The sequence below is a fragment of the Manis pentadactyla genome, unplaced genomic scaffold (assembly GCF_030020395.1).
Source record: "Manis pentadactyla isolate mManPen7 unplaced genomic scaffold, mManPen7.hap1 scaffold_747, whole genome shotgun sequence".
Lineage (NCBI taxonomy): Eukaryota > Metazoa > Chordata > Mammalia > Pholidota > Manidae > Manis > Manis pentadactyla.
This window is the reverse complement of record NW_026645138.1, coordinates 5,232-25,717: the sequence shown is the minus strand read 5'-3', so window position 1 is coordinate 25,717 and position 20,486 is coordinate 5,232. Positions and strand designations below refer to the sequence as shown.

The 20,486-nt window shown below is 53.7% G+C and overlaps 1 protein-coding gene across 1 annotated transcript; it reads right to left on the bottom strand.

Moving 5' to 3' along the window:
* Positions 1-1,381: 1,381 nt before the first annotated feature.
* Positions 1,382-18,211, bottom strand: LOC130682492 (SH3 domain-binding protein 5-like). The gene is made up of 6 exons (XM_057496837.1): positions 18,035-18,211; positions 10,814-10,879; positions 10,551-10,679; positions 4,937-5,098; positions 3,477-3,650; positions 1,382-3,198 (listed from the first exon to the last, which is right to left on the bottom strand). Exons 1-6 carry the CDS (start codon positions 18,209-18,211, stop codon positions 2,728-2,730), a joined length of 1,179 nt encoding a protein of 392 aa, XP_057352820.1. The 3' UTR covers positions 1,382-2,727.
* Between the last annotated feature and the right edge of the window lie 2,275 nt (positions 18,212-20,486).

Genomic DNA, 20,486 nt, shown 5'->3' with positions numbered 1-20,486 from the left:
GCTCGGAACTCTGCGCTCGGAGAGCCGGGTGACGGGACGGGCACAGCAACCGGGAGGGATCAAGGCCCGCCCCTCGCCGCCTCGCCTCTCCTCCCACCCAACCAAACCACTCTGACCTCACCCCCTCGCACCTCACCTCACCACGCCACCACCTCAGGCCCTCACCTGCTCACTGTGAAATCCCTTCGCCCTACCGTTCTCAGCTCGCCCCTGTAAGGCTTCCTGAACGCCGATGGCACCCCCACCGCGCCCACATTCCACCTGAAATTGCACGTGGTACCACCACCTGCCCGTGAGCGCTGATGGGGAACCGCCTGTGCCCGGCACATGGGGCCAATGCGGGAGCGCCAGCCACTGCCAAGACACACCTGGGGCACGTTTTCCGCAGCTGTCTTCCACACCACTGGCCCCATGAGATGGCCCCACTCCTATCCAGCAGGTGATTTTGCAAGGGAGCCGGGGCATAGCCAGCCCTTCTTCGCTAGGGCTCCTTCATGCCAGGAGCCTTTCAAGTCCCGCACTACCAAGGGGCAGGGCACTGGGGCGTCCTCTCAGAGGGCCCACCTGCCCAAGGACGCGGGTGGTGCACTCACAGTTGCCCTTTCCGTGATGAAAGAAGTATCGGGCACCCATTTGCCTGTCACACTTACCTCTCAGGGAAGCCAAGCCAGGAAAGGAGGCCTTGCACCTGGACGCCTGCCAAAGCGCACAGCACGCACGCAGTGGCTCCTGACCGCCCATCTGTCGTCTGACCTCACACCCTTTCAGGTCTTGACCTCCGCCCTGCCTTTAAGGGTCCTCAGCACACTCACTTCCCATCAGACCTTCAGCGGTTCTCCTGCCCTCCTGGCGGAACCTTCTCCAGCCCTTGGCTGACCCCCCAACTCACCAGGCTTTGCATGCAGGCACACCCCTGGTGGGGCTCCTTCTCCACTCCATAGCTTCTGAAGTTTCCATGCCCTCCCCAGATGTTTCATAGGCTGTGGGTTCACACATTCATACCCCTTCCACCCCGTAACAGGTCAAGCCCTTAGAGTCACCTTTTATGTAAGATTTTAATTTCAGATGACAAATAACCTAGTGTATGTCCTAAATGTTGCAGGGTGCAAAATTCATTATCTGAAATGCAAGCCTAACTGGGTTTCCTGCATATTTATTTGCTAAATCCCGCAAATCTATGTCCTACCCTTCCTTCATGCTCTTGTCCAGGGTCAGCACTGACAATGCCCACTCCACCCTGCAGACCCCTCCATGTCCGCAAGCAGCAGTGGGGGACTGTCCCCTGCCCTGACTACACTGAAAGGCCCCCCCACCAGTTTGCTCCAGTTGTTCCTTCCCCATCACCCCTTTTCCCCCTTCCTCCTGACAGGGACAGCAAGCATTACTGCTACATACATAAACTATTTTATTTAAATAAAACCGATGGCAGACCCTTTACCCACACACACACCAGCACATGCACGCACGCTCACCCAATTCCTCCTTGCTTCCCTACACCCATGGCCACCTCAAACCTGGCAGTTCTCATCATGACCCATGAGAGGCGCCTGCACGTAAAGGCCCACCCCTCCCAGCCGATGGCAGCAGCATGCAAGCCTGGGCACAAGCTCTCCTGCCCAGGGCCCAACTCTCACTCCCCCAGGGATGGGGCAGGACAGAGGTCTGGCTCTCCCAAGGCACCCAGATCCAGTGTGGCTTCCCCACTTTCCACCCACACAGGTTGGACACCACCAGACACCTGGAGCTGCTTGCTCCCAGTGGCAAGTGGGTCCCTTCAAACCAGCCAACCTGTCTGCACATCAGCAGACTCAGCAGCCAGACTGGAGCACCCCCATGGGGTCCGGGAGTAGGTATTGTTTGGTTTAGGGAAGAGCAAGGGACAGCAGTTGAGCACCAGATTCCCTAACTCCACCGGAGGAGGCCACTGAGAGTCAGCTGGCATCCTCAGCTCCTCATCCCAGAAGAGTGAACCTGACTGCAGTAGAGACAGCAAAGGCCTCAGCCATCAGGCCCTCAGTGCAACCCCCGACATGGGCCCTGCTGGAGACCCACTAGCACCTTGGCAGCATTAAGGGCCCAGCCCATCTGGGAACCACCATGCACTTGGGAGCACGCACGGACTGGGGAGTGTCACTGATGCTGACACTGGGGCGGTTTCACCTTTCCTGACACCACCATCCTTCACGTCCTGCTTTGGGGCACACGTAGCAAAGTGGCTGAGGTCCCAAGGGAGTGCTGAGGGGAGCAGTGCTGTCTTCCACAGCACGCCTGACAGGCCACCCACAGGCTGGGACAGAGGCCCGGGATGCAGGGTGGCCAGGAGGGCTCTGAAGCAGCCCAAGGGAGCCCCGGGAGAAGGGCACCTGGAGTTCCTGCAAGCTGAGGGCCTAGCACCCACCCTGACAGGCTTTGCTGTGCCTCCTAGACTAAGTTCCCTGAAGGAAAAAGCCAGACCCTGGAAGGAGAAACAGCAGAGGGCATCAGACAGACTGTGGGCAGCCAGCAGGGCAAGGGGAGATGTGAGCGCCAGACACAAGCCCTCTGAAGGGGTAAGGCAAAGAGCTGCCACCTGCACGGAAGGGTGGGGGTGCGGGGTGGGAAGCCTCGCACGCAGGACTCAGCCGGCCAGCCTGACCTTGCCTGGGGAAGCCAGACCCCAGGAGAGGGCGCGGGGCCTGCCCTGCCCACCGAGCCAGTGACAGAGACGACCAGCCACGCCGAACGGAGCTACAGGCTGATGCTGCGCTGGTGGCGGCCCGCACGGCCCTTGCCGTCACTGCCCCTGCGCCAGCCGCTCCGGGGCCCCAGCTCCTGGCCATCCAGGCTGGCATGGTCTGAGAGGCCCCGCAGGTGCTCCACGGAGTCACACTTCTGCAGGTCCGAGGCCACGGTGCGCAGGCTCAGTAGGCTCAGCGTGTCTGTGTCAGGGCCGGGCCCGGGCCCCAGGCCACCGCCCTCCTCCAGGCCACCCCCCTCAGCTCCCTCCAGGATCCCACTGTCCCCGTCCTCGCTGCCATCAGGCCCAGCCTCGGCCCCCACGGGGGAGGAGCGCCGTTGGCCAGGAGGCCCAGGGGGAAGACCCCGGCGCCGGGCATGAATCTGCTCGCTGATCTGCTCCAGGTTGCGCAGGGCTACCGAGTAGCGGGTCTTGGCCTGGGCCACCTGCTGCTCCAGCTCTGTCACCTTGGCCTTGTGCTCCTGCAGAGGGGACAGAGCAGGTGACCCTCTGGGCAGCTCTCCTTGGGCCCGGAGCTGGGCATCTCATGAGACCACTTAGCACTCTGGATGGGGCCTCTTCTCTGAGCCCTGGTCCTGCTCACCACCCACCGCACACCTGCGGCGCCCACCCCCGGGACCCCCTTCCCAGGGTCCCCTTTTCCCAGCAATCCTGCCCTGCTGACCTGGGCCCAGCCCTGCAGGGCCTCCTCCCAGGCCTTCATTCCTGCCCACCCTCCCTCCCCTGCCTGCTCGGCTACCTCCAGGATCTGGCTGAACTGGGCCTTGAGCTCAAAGTAGGGGCGGCTCTTCCCAATGGCCCGCCGGAGTGTCTTCTGCAGAGCCTGGACCCGCGCCTCAGCCTGCTGGCACAGCCGTGTCACCCGCTGGTGCTCCCGCTCGCCACGAAGCCGCTCCTCCTCCGCCTCATTAACCTGGCCCGAGGGCGGCAGAGGACACACAGCCCTGAGCTGGGACCCACACCACTGCCTGTCATCTGCCCCAGGCTGCCAATCCAAACGTTACCCTGGGGGAGCCCCACTGTGGGCAGAGCCTGGAGAGGACCCTGAGCTTCCAAGACACAGAGGGCAGTGGTCCTTGTCCACGTCCCCTGCCACTCAGCTCTGTGCCTGCAGGAGGTGCCAGGGCTCTGGACCACGCCTGAGTGCCATGAGTCACAGCGTATCTACCCCAGCCGCTGACCTCAGGGTGAGAGGGACCCCAGCGTGGGGAGCCCAGCAGTGTGCCAGGTCTTGAGGTTCCCAGGCACTATAGCCATGTCACCCACCAGCGCTGGGGTCTGGCCTCAGCACACCCTGGGCAGGCGCGCACGCAGCCCCACCACTTCAGCAGCCATTGCCCCAGGCTGTGCTCTCCTCTGTGGGCTCGCTCAGAGGGAGGCCGTGGGCCTGGCCCACAGAGCACATGAACTGAGGCACGACTGGGCAGCAGGCACTGCTGGACACTAAGTGTTTATGCCCCCCACAAATCCTGTGTTGAAATCTTAACCCCTAAGTTGATGGTACTGGAGAGGTGATTAGGTTATGAGGGGGAACCTCTCAAGCTTGGGATCAGAACCCTTATAAAAGAGATCCTGGGAGCTCGCCCCTCACACCCCCTCTACCACTTGAGGCCATGGCCAAAGACAACCAGCCTCCTGGGAACCCAGAAGTGGGCCCAGGACACCAAGTCTGCCTGGGCCTCAATGTGGCTTCTGCGCCTCCCACGTGCAGAAAGAACACCTGCTGTTTACACTGCCCGGCCTGTGCTGTGCTGTCCTAGGAGCCCACATGCACTAGGACACTTGCTTCCTCCACGGGGATGGAGGTCGACTGTGCCACCTGGGGTACTCTGCTCCCCGATCCCCTCGGAGTAGCTTGGAAATGATACACAAGTTACACTTCAAAATTTAAGGTGCACTGGCCAGAGAAAGGAAAATGATCCTGAAAACAGCCAAACGTAATGAAATGTGAGCTGAATCCAGAGCACCCAGCAGGGGTGGACTGTTCAGGTTAGTCCCACATCTGGAGGCAAAGGTCAGGAAGAGCCCAGAGAGAGATTCTAAGTCACAAGAAAATACATGTGGGAAGCCCTGGAGGCCAAACAGGGCAGAGAGCAAGAACAGGTTGTGCCTGAAACGGCAAAGCTGAAGGAAGCTGGCGAGGAGGGAGAGCAAAGTGACGGCGCCTGCGGAGGGGACTGCTGGCACTGCCCACCTCACCTTGCAGGTGGCGTGGTTGAGCATCTCCTGCCACGTGGGGTCCAGCCGGTTCTTGTCAGCCATGACACCCTGCTCAGCCACGAACACCATCTCCCGGGCAGCATTGTGCATGCTCACAGCGCGCTCGTACCGCAGCGCTGCCTTCTGTGTCTCCTGCTGGGCCTGTGGGGAGAAGTCCATCAGGACGGGGACCCGAGGACCACTGGCCACCCATGGAGACCTGTCCTGGGCAAGGACAAGGTGGAGAGAGAGGCCCATGTACACCAACTGCACTCCCAAACTGACTAAGGATAAATGTCACAGAGGCAGCATTCCATAAGAGATATTCTGTATGTAGACGGCCTAAGAAATAATTAAATGTATTAATAAAGACTGAAAAAAATAACATTTCCAGTGGACAGTATATGAAATCTGGCATTTTCAAAGGCTGGAGGTAGCCAGTGGGGAAGATGGCAGAGTACAGGCAGATGGAAACCTCCTCCCACAGGCACACTGAGGAAGAAACTGTGGCAAATACAATGACCCTGGAAACAACCTGAGACTGCAGAGCAGCCCACCTCCACCTGGGAAGGAGGAGCGGCCGCACTGAGGGCTCAGGGCACAGCCACAACCCATCATCCCACAGGCAGAGGGGGAGAACTGGGCAGGGAGGCGGTGGATGCTCAGGAACCTCGTACCCCTGGCCCTGGAGATCTGCGGGAGCACAGGCCACTCTGCATTGGGCTATGGTGACAAATGGGGCTGACGCCAGGGGGAGCAGGGGCACTCTGGGGCAGCCGGTATTCCTGTCCCTTGGGGAAGACAGGCAAGCTCTGTCATCCCTCCGAGATCCAACACTGAGACTGCAGTTTGAAAGGTTTACCAACAGCTGGAGGTCTGCCAGAGGGGTCGCAAGGAGTTCTCTCAGAAGAATGGACTGCAGCCACTTTCCCAGCCTGCCCTCAGCCCCAGGTCAGACAGTCATGAGGCCAGCTCCAAATGCCCCATCTCCCTCGCTGGGGGCTCAGCCCTAATGTGCTGCTGCCTGCACACTCACCCCACTTGGCCCACTTGACCCAGCTATGGTCACCTGGCAGGCGGAGGGTCGACCACACCTCCCCACCTCCCCCTCAGCCCGAGTGGTTGCACACCTGTGGGAGCCAGCTCTGAAGCTCTCCAGCTGCCTCACTGGTGGCGCAGCCCACGAGGAAATCCCTGTTGGCCTGTCCCCGCCGGGCACACTCTTCCCAGCAGCAGGCCGCCACTGCTGACCGGCAGGCAGAGGACAGGCCTGCCCACGTGACTCCCAGCAGAGGGCCTCATGCCACATGAAGGGCACATAAAGCCGACCAGTGAGGATCAGCCACTGCCAGCAGACAGGCATAAAGGCAGCCACACCCAGAGCCCACCAACAGCAGAACGCGGCTGGCCACAAGAGATGCAGACTCTGGGTCTGCTGAGCTCCTGCACAGCGCAGGACATATCACGGAGACCAGGAAGAACAGCTCATCTGCCTACTTCAAAGGAAGACACACAGAAAGCCAGACACAGTGAGGCAGAGGAGTATGTTCCCAAAAAAAGAGCAAGACACCAGGAAAAGGGCTAAATGAAAAGGAGATCACCGTTCTTCTTGATAAATAATTGAAAGTAACAGTGATAAAGATGCTCGCTGACCTGGGGAAAAAACTGATGATCTCAGCTAGAATTGAGTGGAGAGAGAAAAATAAAGAAAAAAGCCATGCAGAGCTAAAGAATACAGTAAACGAAATAAAAAATACAATAGAGAGAATGCAGAGAAGACTGCTGGAAGCAAGGAAAGAATCAGGGTGATGGAGATAGAGAACACAGAGCAACCAAGCTGGGGAACAGAGTGAGAAAATAATTACTAAAAATGAGAAGATGCTGAGAGAGCTGTGCGATGACCCCAAAGGAAACAGTATTCACATAATAGGGGTCCTAGAAGGAGAAGAGACAGAGGGATTGGAAGTCTCTTTGAAGAAATAATACCTGAAAAGTTCCCCAAACTGGGAAAGGAAACAGGCACCCAGGTCATGGAAGTGCAGGGAGCCCCTAACAAGAGGAACCCCAGAAGGACAACACCAAGACATATAATAATTAAAATAATAAAGATGAAAGACAGAGAATCTTCAAAGCAGCGAGAGGCAGACAGTTGCCTGTAAGGGAAACTCCATCAGGCCATCAGCAGATTTATCAGCAGAAAGTTTACAGGCCAGGAGAGAGTGGCATGAATTATTTAATGTATTAAAAGGGAAGAACCTACAACACAGACTCCTTTACCCAGAAAGTCTATGTTCAGAACTGAAGGAGAGATTAAAAGTTTTCCAGATAAAGAAACGTTAAAAGAATTCACCACCACTAAAATGGCCTTACAGGATATGTTAAAGGGACTTCTATAAATGGAAATGTTCTTAAGTCTAAATATTTTTCATCAGTGAAAATAAACCTACAGTAAAGGTGGTAGACCAGTTACTAAGCAAGTAGAAAGATAAAAACACAAAAACAGTAAAATCAATTATACACAAAATTAGTAAAGGGACACACAAAAGATATAGATTATGACATACAAAAAGTGTGGAGGAGGAATAATAATATTTAGGAAATTATGAACCTCATGGTAACCACAAACCTAATGCCTATAATAGATACACCCAAATTTGAAAAAAAGGAATCCAAGCACAACACTCAAGAAAACCATCAAATAGCAAGAGAAGAGTATAAGAGGAAGAAAGGATCAGAGAGGAACTATTAAAAACAACCAGAAAACAATTAATAAAATGGCAATAAGTAAATACCTATCAATAACCACCTTACATGTGAATAGACCGAATGTACCAATCAAAAGACACAGGTTGGCAGAATGAATAAAGAAATAAGACCCCATCTATATGCTGCCTACAAGAGACTGATTTCAGACCCAAAGACATATACAGACTGAAAGTGAAGGGATGGAAACAGACATTTCAGGCAAACAATAGAAAAATGCAGGAGTAAAAGTACTTAGACAAAACAGACTTCAAAACAAAGAAAGTAACAAGGGTCAAAGGACGACATATAGTAATGATAAAGGGGTCAGTCCAATGAGAGGATATGACCATTATAAATATCTATGCACCCAATATAGGAACACTTAAATATATCAGACCTGGAGGGATAAACAGACATCAATACAATCATATTAGGGGATTTTAACACCCCACTTATATCAATGAATAGATCCAGACAGAAAATAAATAAGGAAACAGAGGCACTGAACAATATACTAGAACAGAGGGACCTAACAGACATATACAGAATACTCCACCCCAAAGAAGCAGGATACACATCTTCCTCAAATACACATGGAACAGTCTCTAAAACAGATCACATCTCTAAAACAGAGCCTCAACAAATTCAAAACGATTAAATTGCATCAAGCATCTTTTCAGGTCACAATGGTATGAAACTAGAAAGAAATTACATGAAGAAAACAAAAAATAAAAACATGAAGGCTAAACAACATGCTTCTAAAATAGTTAAATGATAAATGAACAAATCAAATGACATCAAGACAAGTGAAAACAGAAACACGGGGTTCAAAATACATGGGATGTAGCAAAAATCACATGATCATCTCAACAGATGCTGAAAAAGCATTTGACAAAATTCAATATCCATTCATGGAAAAACTCTCAACAAAATGGGTATAGAGGGTATGTACCTAAGCATAATAGTAAGGCTGTATACGACAAACCCACAGCCAACATCATACTTAATAACAGCGAAAAGCTGAAAGCTTTTCCTCTAAGATCAGGAATAAGACAAGAATGCCCACTCTCCCCACTTTTACTCAACATAGTTCTGGAGGTCCTAGCCATGGAATCAGACAACACAAATAAAAGACATCAAGATTGGTAAGGAAGAAGTTAAACTGTCCCTGTTTACTGATGACATGATATTGTACATAAAAAACCCTAAAGAATCCACCCCAAAGCTACTAGAATAACTGAATTCAGCAAAGTTGCAGGATATAAAATTAATACACAGAAATCTATTGCATTCCTATATACTAATGATGAACTAGCAGAAAGAGAAATCAGGAAAACAATTCCATTCATAATTGCATCAAAAAGAATAAAATACCTAGGAATAAACCTAACCAAGGAGGTGAAAGACATATACCCTGAAAACTACAAGACACTCATAAGAGAAATTAAAGACAACAATAAATGGAAATACATCCTGTGCTCATGGATAGGAAGAATTAATATAGTCAAAATGGCCATCATGTAATGGTTCTGGTAATATCTTTCTACGTTGACAGATAGTAACCACACTAGTTGGGGTGAGGATTTAGTAATGTATATAACTGCTGAATCACTATGTTGTATACTTGGAACCTATATAATATTGTTTATCAAATAAATCAATTAAAAAATAGCAAAAAAAGAAAAGAAGGCTCTGGCCTTGTTTTAGGGAAAACAGAAATCCACACCTTTTAAGCCAGAGGTGGTTAGCAACATGGATGAATCTTACAGAAAGTACACCCAAGACCTCCCTGTGCAGTCTAGAGGGTGAGCTGAAGAAAACAGACATGTGCTCACAGAAATTCAGTATGTCATTCTATATTTATTCACACATCAACAGAAAATCTGGAAGTAAATCTAAGTTTTCAGTTACAGGGAACTGGTTAAATCAATAATAGTAATCTAATAGAAGAAAATATTAAGCAGCTCTTAAAAAGGATGGCATGGATGTGTATTTACTGACATGCAACCATGTCACAATTAAAGTAAAATAAAGGAATAAAAACAGTACATACTGTGTAATCCTATTTTGGCAGGATATTTATAAAAAACTGAACAGGTTATCTGCTGTATTAATCATGTTTTTTATTGTCTGCGTTTTGTGACACTCTGACATGTGGGGTCTTGCTGGCCCTCCTCAGCCTGGCCAGCCCCCTGCGAGGACACTTTCAGATGCTCACCGACCAATCCAAGGCCACCGCCTCCTCTCCCTGGGTGTCCCACACCAAGCCAGTACCCCCCCACCCTCACCAACCAGGGCCAGGTGAACAAACTTGAGCCCACCCCAATCATCCAAACCACACCCCTAGGCCTAAGCCTGCTGGGCACTGCCTTCATGGCCTTCCCACTTCCGGCCTGCCACTATGAAGGCTCTGGGCCAGGCCTCCCCTGGCACCCTCTGCCTGCTGGCTGACCCAGGTGTTTCTCCATGGCACCCACATGGCATGTACCCCTTCTTGGGAGTTGCAGGCAATCAACTTGTCTTTCAGGGCAGTTGTCTCTGAGTCTGTCATCTCACTGAACTTGACTGAAACAAATCCCAGGTACAAAAATCACTAAACGTGCTTGGCAGGATTTGCTTGGCGGGATTTGGGGTGACTTTGCTTTCTTCTCATTTTAGTTACGATTAGTCTGTCAACAGTGACTGCACATTTGTATAGAAAAAAAGAGGAAGGGTAAAGGAAGGTAGGAGAAGCAAAGGAAAGAGATGTGAACTAAAGGGAAGGGGGGATGGGAAAAGAGAAAAGTGTTGTCTCCCACTCATGCAGAGGCCCAAGAGCCCAGGGCAGGCTCTGCATGCAGCCCGCCCAGAGAGCAGGCAGCCGGCCTACCTCCTTAGCCAGCCGCCGGGCCTCATAGTAGGGCCGGGCTTTCTCGATGCAGCTCCCCAGCTGGGAGCCCTGCGTGTTGAGCTTCCTCGCCGACTCCTGTAGGATCCTCCGATAGGTGGTCCTGGCCTCCTGGTGAAGGGATAGGGTCGTGGGCAGCGGGGAGGCATGTGTGTGGGTCCCAGCCCCGGAAAAGGGAGGGAAACACAGACAGCCCCTGACCCTGGGACCAGCCCGCTGAGGGCGCAAGGAACAGCAGCACTCACATCCAGCTGCAGCTCCACCTGGTTGATCTCCTCGCTGGCCTGGTTCAGGTGCTCCAGCTCCTCCTGCCGCGGGAAGGGGCAGTCAGAGCCAGGCTCATGGCACACGGCACACGGCACACGAGGGAAACCCGCCTGACCAAGGCAGGGAGGAGCCAGAGGAGGAGGGCGGGGGGAGGCCTCCTTGTCAGAGTCTAGTGCTCAGTCTCTGGCCATCCTCACGACTGCACCTTGGCGCAGGCAGCACAGCCCCCACTCCAAAGAGGAGGACATCAACGTCCGAGAACAGAACACCGTGTGTACACAGCACGGCAGCACCAAGCCTGTGCTGTCAGACTGCACGTCCTCATCGCCCTCCAGCCCTGAGTCACCTCCTTGGAGCTGACAGTCTCTGACCCCAAGAGGATGACCCCCCCAGGGCCACTCACTCATCACAGCTCAGCACCACGAGACCCGATAAAGCGGAACAGAGAGGCGGCCCTCAGTGGTATGAGGACCCACGTGAGGGGTGGGTATGCTGGAGTAGCAGGTGCCAGGGGCACTCACTCCCAGCTGGGCCTCCATGGCCATCCAGAACCCACACCAGGGAGGGCCAGGAATCAAAAGGAGAGCAGTGCCCAGCAGGCAGGTTGTCAGGTGAGGAGGCAGCAAGGCTGAGGCACAGGGGAGGGAATTCCAGAACTTTTCCCAATCGTGGGGTGTTGCAGAGGGCTCCCTGGAGCCTACAGTTACCTGGGCTGTGGGTTAGGAGGCAAATCTGAGCAATTTGGGGCAAGTCTGGGGAGACCAGGGAGGCAAAAGCAGAGGTAGTCTGCAGTATTTCAGGTGGGAGGAGAAGCCAGATCCCAGGGAAATGCATACAGGATGCAGAATCATGAGGGCTTGGTGGACAATTAATTAGATAGAGAGATTAGGGAAGAGTACATGGTTCCAGAGGGCTCTAGGCCTACTCGGGCACTGGGGTGACAGCAACCCCAGGTCCCCACACAGCACGTCCCATGAGAGGGGCAGTCTCAGGGAAAAGTGGCCAGGCATACTCACTGGCCCCAGGGCTGGGGAACAAAGCAATGGAAGCACCTGGGCCTTACAGTGACATGGCAGAGAAAGGAGAGAGGTGCTGCCTCAAGTATCCCCCTTTCTCAGTCATGTCCTCAAAACCCAGTGAGCCAAGGACACTCCTAAGAAGCAGTGCCAGGGGAAACTCCTGGTGCTCGGCAATGGGAGGCTCCTCCAGGAAGCCAACAGGCCAGCAGGCCAGCCTCGTGTGTGCCTGCTGCTCGAGGCCCAGACATGACCTGCACTTGGCAGTGGGTGACCCAGCCCTTCCAATCCCATGCACGACCCCCTTTAGTTCTTCGGTGTCTGTTCCCCTCCTTGACCCCTAACAGATTTGAGTCAGCATGTAAGAATCTGGGAGACCATCACATACATGCCCCAATTACAGTGAAAGGAAGAAACATTTAACATAAACATATAAAACATGCACACCCACAATGTAGTCACTGCCTCAAAGAAGACTAAACATCTGGCTCTGAACTTTCCAGAACAGAGCTATCCTACAGAAACACATATGAACCCCATACAGACTTTTTAACTTTGTAGCAGTCACATTTAACACAACAAAACCAAACAGGTTGAAATTGTAAGAATATGCTTCGTTTAACCGAACATATCCCAAACACTGTAATTTCAATGTTATCAACATAAATCATTAACAACACTTTTATATTCTTTTTTTTTAATTACGCCTTTGAAATCCACACACACTTGACCCTTAGGGCACTTCCCAACTTGGGTAGCAGGTAATGGGCAGCGTGGGCCTAGAAGCTGGTGCACATGGGCAACCTGCTCAGTCACAGCCCTGTGTCCACTGGTGACAGGACTCTGGGCTACAGGCTGCCAACCTGGCTCGGTGCACCCCACAGGCAGCCCTGGGGCGACTGACCCACCTTAACACACAACTCCAAGTCTCATGGAGCCTTTGGGACCAGGATGACCCTTCAGCTGATGGCAGAGACACCCCAATGGCCCTCCAAGAAGGTAATTCCTACCGGGTTGAGGGGCAATCTCCCCCTGGTCAGCTTCCTATGGTCGACATGCTCCAAAGTGGTTGAATACTGAAACAGTATTTGCAGCAGCTTCTGCTGGAATATTTTCGCTCTCAACTCACTTCCATTTCACAGACGAGAAACAATGAGGTAGGGAATCAGGGGCAGGTTGGGACTGAACCCAGGACCCACCTTTGATCTGGCTTTCCTGCTATTGTGACTAAGAATATCTCTGGATGGTCGCCTCCAAGAGGACAGCGTACGTCACCTAGGAAACCGTAGGCCTGGTAAGACAAGGATGGGCCTCGAGAGGGGGATAAGCACTGATTCTGAGGGAAGAGAATGAGGTGAAGGGCCACCCTGCGGTGTTCCTGTGGGCAAACCCAGGTCCAAGCCTAATCCTACTCTGTTGCACTGCCCAAAGTGCTCGCATCCCGACGAGATTATCAGAGGAGCGAATGGCTTTACGTAAGTCATCGCCACTGAAGAAGGACACGGACGGGCTCTGACTACTGACAAAGGGACAGAGCAGGTATGTCTTCCTACATGGGAACTTGTATCCACACAGCACCTCCAGCTACACAGACCAACAGGACAGAGAAGAGACCAGAAATAAACCCACCCTGGGGTCAATTAATCCAGAACAGCGAGGCAACACTGAATGGGGAAAAGACAGTCTCTTCAATAGGTGGTGTTGGGAAAACTGGACAGCTTCATGCAGGAGAATGAAACTGGATCACTGTCTAAGCCCATATACAAAAGTAAACATGAAATGAATTGAAGACCTACATGTAAGACCTGAAGTCGTTAGACTCCTAGAAAACATGGGCAGAAACTCTTGAACATTGACATGAGTAACTTTTCTGAATACATCTCTTCAGGCAAGGAAAACAAAAACAGAAAGGAACAAGTGGGATGACATAAAACTAAAAACCTTCTTCCCAGCAAAGGACACCATCAGCAGAACAAAAAGGCACCTACAGGATGGGAGAATATAGTCATAAATGATTTATACAGTAAGAGTCTAACATCCAAAATATATAAAGAACTCATCTGCCTCAACACCAAAAAAACAAATAACCCTATTAAAAAATGGGCAGAGGACCTGAATAGACATTTTTTCCAAAGAAGACATAGAGATACCAACAGGCACATGAAAAGATGCTCCATATCACTAATCTTCAGGAAAATGCAAATCAAAACCACAATGAGCTATCACCCCACACGAGTCAGAATGGCCATTATCCAAATGACAATAACAAGTGTTGACGAGGGTGTGGAGAAAGGGGACCCCTCCTACTACACTGCTGGTGGGAATGTAAAAGCAGTATGAAGCATCCTCAAAACACTAAAAACAGAAATACCATAGGACCCAGTAACACCACTTCTAGGAATTCACCCAAAGAAAATGAAATAATCCATTAGAAAAGATATATGCACCCCTATGTTCATTGCAGCATTATTCACAACAGCCAAGATGTGGAGGCAACCTAAGTGTCCATCAGTGGATGAATAAAGAAGAGGTGGTACATATACACAATGAAATATTATTCAGCTATAAAAAAAGAAAGAAATCCTGCCATTTGCAACAACATGGATGGACTGGAGGGTATTATGTATATAATCAGAAAGATGACTACCATACGGTTTTACTTGTATGTAAAATCTGAAAAAAAAAATGAACAAAACAGAAACAGACTCATAAACACAGAGAACGGCTGGGTGACCACGGGACGGCAGTGGGTGAGTGAAAGAGGTGAAGGGGACAAAGAGGCACAAGCTTCACATCATAAAATAATGCGGTCAGGGATGGAAGGACAGCACAGGGACAAGAGCTCACAGTACTATCTTTGCAGGTGACAGATGGTCACTACAGTTATGGTGAGCATTGAATAATGTATGGAACTGACAGTCACTGAAACTGTTTATCTGGAACAAATATGATATTGTATATAAAGCACACTTCAACAAAAAATGGCTTCTGTTGAAGAGGTCTGCCCCTCAGAGTCAGAAAGCTCTTTATAAAAGGACAAGGCACCTGGAAAGCAGAGAGGCTGGATGGCAGAGGGGGCAAGGGGGTAAGGGGGCCAGCCAGCCTGGGGCAGACCCCAGGCAAGGCAGAGCAGGAGGCCAGTGAGCACCTGGGCCTGACTTGGGCACTTGGCGTCACATTTAATTTGGCCTGCTATACCAGGGAGCCCTGGCACCTGGCTGAGATGGGGCTAGGGGAGGATGAAGGCTGAGTCAGTATGCCTGATGAGCCATGATGTTCCCAGGGCGCCCAGGACGTGCTTCCAGGAGCCAGGCCCCAAGTCGGAGGCATGGGCGCTCAGGCCAATCTTCTCACCCACCTTGTGTGGGACATGATAGCACCCAAGCCCATGGTCAGGAGGTCAGGCCAGGGTGATAGAGGCCAAGGACTCAGAAATAAGGTAAATGCGACTGTCCTGTGAGAGCTAAACCTACACTACAAGGGGAGGGAGCAGAGGCTGCAGTCACTGAAAGTCTGGGGAGGCACAGGTGAGTGAATGTTCCAGTTACCTGAGGAAAGAATGCACCCATCACAAAGCAGGCTGAGGGGCGGAGCAGGACTCCTAGAACCCCCAACAGCCTCTCCCTTCCCTGGGGTCCTCTCGCTCTCTCTCAGAAAGCGGAGGACTGGCCTGGAAGCCTCCAAAAACTATGCTGAGGTCAAGACACAGAGACATAGCAGCCTTTCCTGGGAGACAGCACGTTTTAAGGGGGCCTGGAAGCTAGCTTCCCTTCAATGGCCAGAGGGATCCCACCAGACAAGGGGGGCATGAGCTGCCTGATTGCCAGGATATCAGAAAGAGCCTCACCCTAAGAGCAGCTATTTCTGTGAGTTCCCAAAATTAGGTGATCAGGGTCCCTGCCCTCAGGATATCCCTGCCCAGGGGACTTGCCAGGGCTGCATGTTAGAACCACTTCCCACCCCACCCACACTAGGAGAAATTACAGGTCTGAGCACGGCTCAGGAAAGAGTGTTTTTACAGCCCCCAGGGGGGGTTCTGATGGATCTGTGGGTAGAGACCCACTGAAGCACTGAGAGTACATGTAAAGTGCTGAAACAGTGTCAGGATGACATGGTCCTGTGCAGTGCCAACACAACACACCTGAGAAGACCCCCGCCCCAGTCTCCTCATGTGGAAGAGCCAGACCTAGCAGGGCTGGACCTCCAAGCCTCCTGCAGCAAGGCACCCCTCCCATGTGCAAGAGGCTGAACCCCTGCCAGGGACAGAGCATTGGCCAGGCCACGAGGGAGCCACTGATGAGAGCCTCTACATGACCTCTCCTGCCTCCGTGAGCCACAATGTGCCCTCCAGTTTAGCAGGAAACTAGGATGTGCCGGCCCCTCGCGCTCCAGTACCACTGCCAGCTTACCGGAAGCCGGGGTGATCTGCTGCCTGCTCAGTTTCTCCAACCCTCACAGCTCATCCCCAGAATGGTCTACAGGATGGAAATCTCCGTTTCTACACCTGAGGAACTGCACGTTTAATTCTTATTTAACTTTAATTGATTCTATTTGAGTAGCCACATGCAGCTGGTGGCTACTTTACTGACAGGCAGCGTGACACTGATGCCCTGACTCCGCCTGTGCCTGTGGGCCCTGGGAAAATGCACAGGAGCAGGGGAGATAAGCAAAGAAACTGCAGGGAATTCTCCTCTGGAGCAGGGGGAGTAAGAAGCATGTCATGTGGCCTCTTCCCCAAGGAAAGAGGGGTACCTTTCCCAAAGTGCTACCTACAGACTTTGACAAACAAGTAAGACTTTGTGCAGAGTGTAGGACCAGGCAAAAGGGCAGGGAGGAGTCATGCAGATCAGCCAAAACCAGCCCTCCCTCTAGAAAGGAGGAAACTGAGGCCCAGGGAGGTTGTGTAATTTGCATTAAAGCCACATTTCAAGGGACAGGGGTTGCTTGAATGTCAGCCCAAGGCTCTTTTAACTACAGCTTGTTTCCTCAGAGGACAACAGACCTGCGGAACCAGTAGCAGCAATGGGGCTGTTTTCCATGCACTGCCTGTGAGAAGAGGCCAAGACAACGGACTGACTGGTGCCAGAGAGCACATGGCTCACCACGTACTCACAGTAAGCACGGGCATCTTCCGCACACATCCTGGAACCCCCAGCAAGGGGCAGGAAGGATGCTGGGAGCAGCTCTGATTTCTCCCTGACTCACTGAAATAGTCTGAGAAGGTCTGTTGACAGGACTCACATTCCTGGGATGCTCTGGCTCACCCAAGAGGCGTGAGTCACAGCCACAGCAGAACCGTGGAGACGCTACTGGTCCTAATGGCCGACTCAGTCCGAACATAACAACATCATCCTGGCCCTCACCTGCCCAGCAGCTTCCCCAGGGAGCCTTCCCCAGTCACTGCCCAGAAACACTGCCACCAGCCTCAGCCGACATGCATCTCCTCCACAGTGTGCCTGTCCTCTTCACACACTGTCTCCTTCAGGGACCTGCCCCGCCCACCAACGGCCCGATTCTCAGCCTCTAATCCAGGGTCAGGTTCACAAATGCTTCAAGGCGGTACATCAACTCTTCTGTTCCTGTGAGGGCCCAGCACCCTCAGAGCAGAGAATCTGCACTATTAAGGCCTGAGCACAACTGCTACAATGCCCGGAACTCATCGGGCTTCCACAGAAATCTAAACCCCCTGATCTAGACCTGCTGACGCACCTCCATCAGACATGAAAGGTCTCACCCTTTACTGTGGCCACCGTGCTTGGAGAGGCACCGACAGGTAAGAAAGCTTCCAAATTGCCACGTTCTCTCACTCCTCCCTGCGCAGTACCCCGGAGCCAACAGCCCTTGTGCCGAGTCTCTGCACTGACCTCCGGCACCTCCCGCATCTGCTGCCAATGTGTCGATTCGCTTCTTCCGCAGGCCGCTGCACAGCCCAGGCACCCGGCGGGCCCTTCCCTTGCCCCCGCGCCCACAGCTCGGCTGCTGTCACACTGCAATGCCGTGACTTGCTGACCGACTTGTTTCCGGTCCTCCCGGTGAAGCAGGGGAACGTCTCACCATTCATTTATCGGACAGCCCCTTGGGACAGCGGCATCTGGGACCCACCCCCCGCACCCGCCTCTCCTGCCTCGGTCTTCTCACCTGTATTCTAGGATCCAGTTCTTCCTCTTCTCTTGGGGACAACTTGATTCTAGGATCCAGTTCTTCCTCTTCTCTTGGGGACAACTTGGCCTCCCCGCGGCTGCTTCCACCTCCTCCCGGCTCCTCTGCGACTGGGCTCCGAGGGGCTTCATCCTGTACCTCTGGACGAAGCTCCCCCTGCGGGGTTTCCCGGCCCCCTGGAACCGGCCGCAACTCAGCCATGCCGGCTGGGAGCGGGCACTGCCCTATGCACAGCAGAGGACGGGCATGCCGGGACCAGGGCCCTAGCCTGGGGCTTCCCGGGCTCCTGGCTTTAGGAAGGGCGGGAAAGGGGCACAGTAAGAACCTCACACCGGATTAGAGGCTGGGCGTCAAGCTGTCAGTGGGATTCCGGGAGCTGCAGCCGCGTCGGCGCCGTTCTTCCCTCCCGGCCGCGGAGAGCCCGCCAGGACAGGCTGGGAGCGGCAGCTTCGGGACGGGCGAGGCCGGGGGGCTGGATCCTGGGCCGAGGCCTGCGAGGAGGAGCACCATTCGGGAGGGCGGAGGCAGGCGCCTCCAGGCTGCGGCGGCGACCGTAGAGGCTGGGCCCGAACAGCGGCTGCGGGCTGCGAGTCTCGGGGGACCTGCGGGTAAACTACAGCCAAGCGCGCGGGCAGCACCAGAACATGGGCCCCGGGCTCGCCGCCCCTCAGCCTCCCGAAGACCCAGCCCCGTCCCCCAACACCTCCACGTCCTCTCCAGCGCCCCGGCCCTGCCGCTGCCCGTCCCCACGCAGCGCCTGCCGGGCGTCGCGCCCGCCCCGCCCGGCCTCCCAGCTCACCTGGCAGCCCAAGCGCCGGGGAACCTCCGAGTCTCCCGCCCCGCCCACGTTCCTCCATCGCCAGGAACTGCCCCCGACCCCTGCAAGCCGGCGCGGTAAGCCTTCCGGGCCGCGCCTCAGCTTACCTTCCCGGACGCCGCGCTCCGCGCTGCAAAGAACCTTCCCCGTCCCGCGGCCGCCGGGCCAACCAGTCGCGCCGCAGCCACAGGAAGCGGAAGTACGACATCCGGGAATAAGCCCCGCCCGCCAGCGGCGGCCGTACAAACGGTGCCCCCGGCCCAGGCTCGCTTTACGGAGCCTCCAGCCCATCTACCACCACGGCCGAGTCGGACTGAAACATCAACATGTTGCTCCGTAAGCACTGGCGCGGACGGTGGGCCGCACTCCTGGGGCACGGGGAGGGCTAGACAGCGCGGAGGCCGGAAGACCGCCCCGGAGAGCGCGCGGCCATCTTGCGTTACGGCGCGGCCGCCGCCTCGGACGTCGGAAGTCGGAGGCAGTGTCGGAATGCGCTTTCGTGCTTCCGCCCAGGCGGTCCTACCCCAGGCTGGCTCCGCTGGGGATGAGCGGTCGGTTGCCATGGGTGACCGTGCTCTCCGCGGTGTCGTCCGCGGTAACCTCAGCGAGGTCGCCTGGACTGACAGTCAACCGTCGGAGGCCCGGCCGGCGCCAGCCCGCCCACAGACGGGCTGTCCCGGGGGACGCGCGCACGTGGAGTCTCCGGCCGACACGGGCTGCGTGCGCCCGGTGCGGGACCCTTCCCGACCCGCCCGGTTCTGCCGACAGGGCCTGCGGGACCTGCGGGACGCACCGGTGTTCGCAGAGGCCCCGCTTACTCAGTCGTCGAGAGGCGCCCGCCGGCGGTGGGAGCAAACGCCGGCAGTCCTTCCCTCCGGATCCCTCCCTCCAGCCCCTCGCCCCCTGAACGATCACTGGAGAAAAATTCTACACTTTTCCGAACGCAGTCTTAAACGATGTAAAAGAAAGAATTTTTTTCCTCCGAAAGTTGTAAATTTTATTTTAAAAATTCCAGAAGTGGCTTTTCTCACTCCAGTGCGTCAGGGAGACTCCGAGTAACAGTGTCTGGATAGACCTGATGGATACAATGCCTGGTGTTCCGTCGCATACCTTTTTGTTATTAATGTGCCACACAAAACCGTGAAAATTACGCATAGAAACTAGAAACTCTTTGTTTTCTACCAGTCACTTTAGTTTTGTAAAACGAGTTTCATGATGATTCGGCTTAACCCATTTTCTGTTCACCCCAGCCTACACTCTCCCAGCCTTTCCTAGTCAGCCCTATTCCAGGATATCATACTTAGTTTGTCCCACAGCTCCTTGTCCTGCGCATTCTGCCAGCATGAGCTGCTTGTATCTTCACCTATTTTTGTTGCATTTGGTGGGAAACCATGAGTAAATGTAATGCCCATACTGCCACTAGATCATCTCCTGAGGTGCAGGAGCCTCTCTGATGTGGCCACTGGCCTCTCCCAGGGTTAACTCACTCACTCAGAGCAAGTGTTACCACGTCAGGTATATATTGTAATATAATGTAATATAAAATTCTACATCAACTCAAAAGTACGAACATCAGCCGCATGGAGCCATGGAGCACTTGAAATGGGGATGGTATTAAAGACCTGCGTTTTTAATTTAACTAATTATAACTTAGCCACA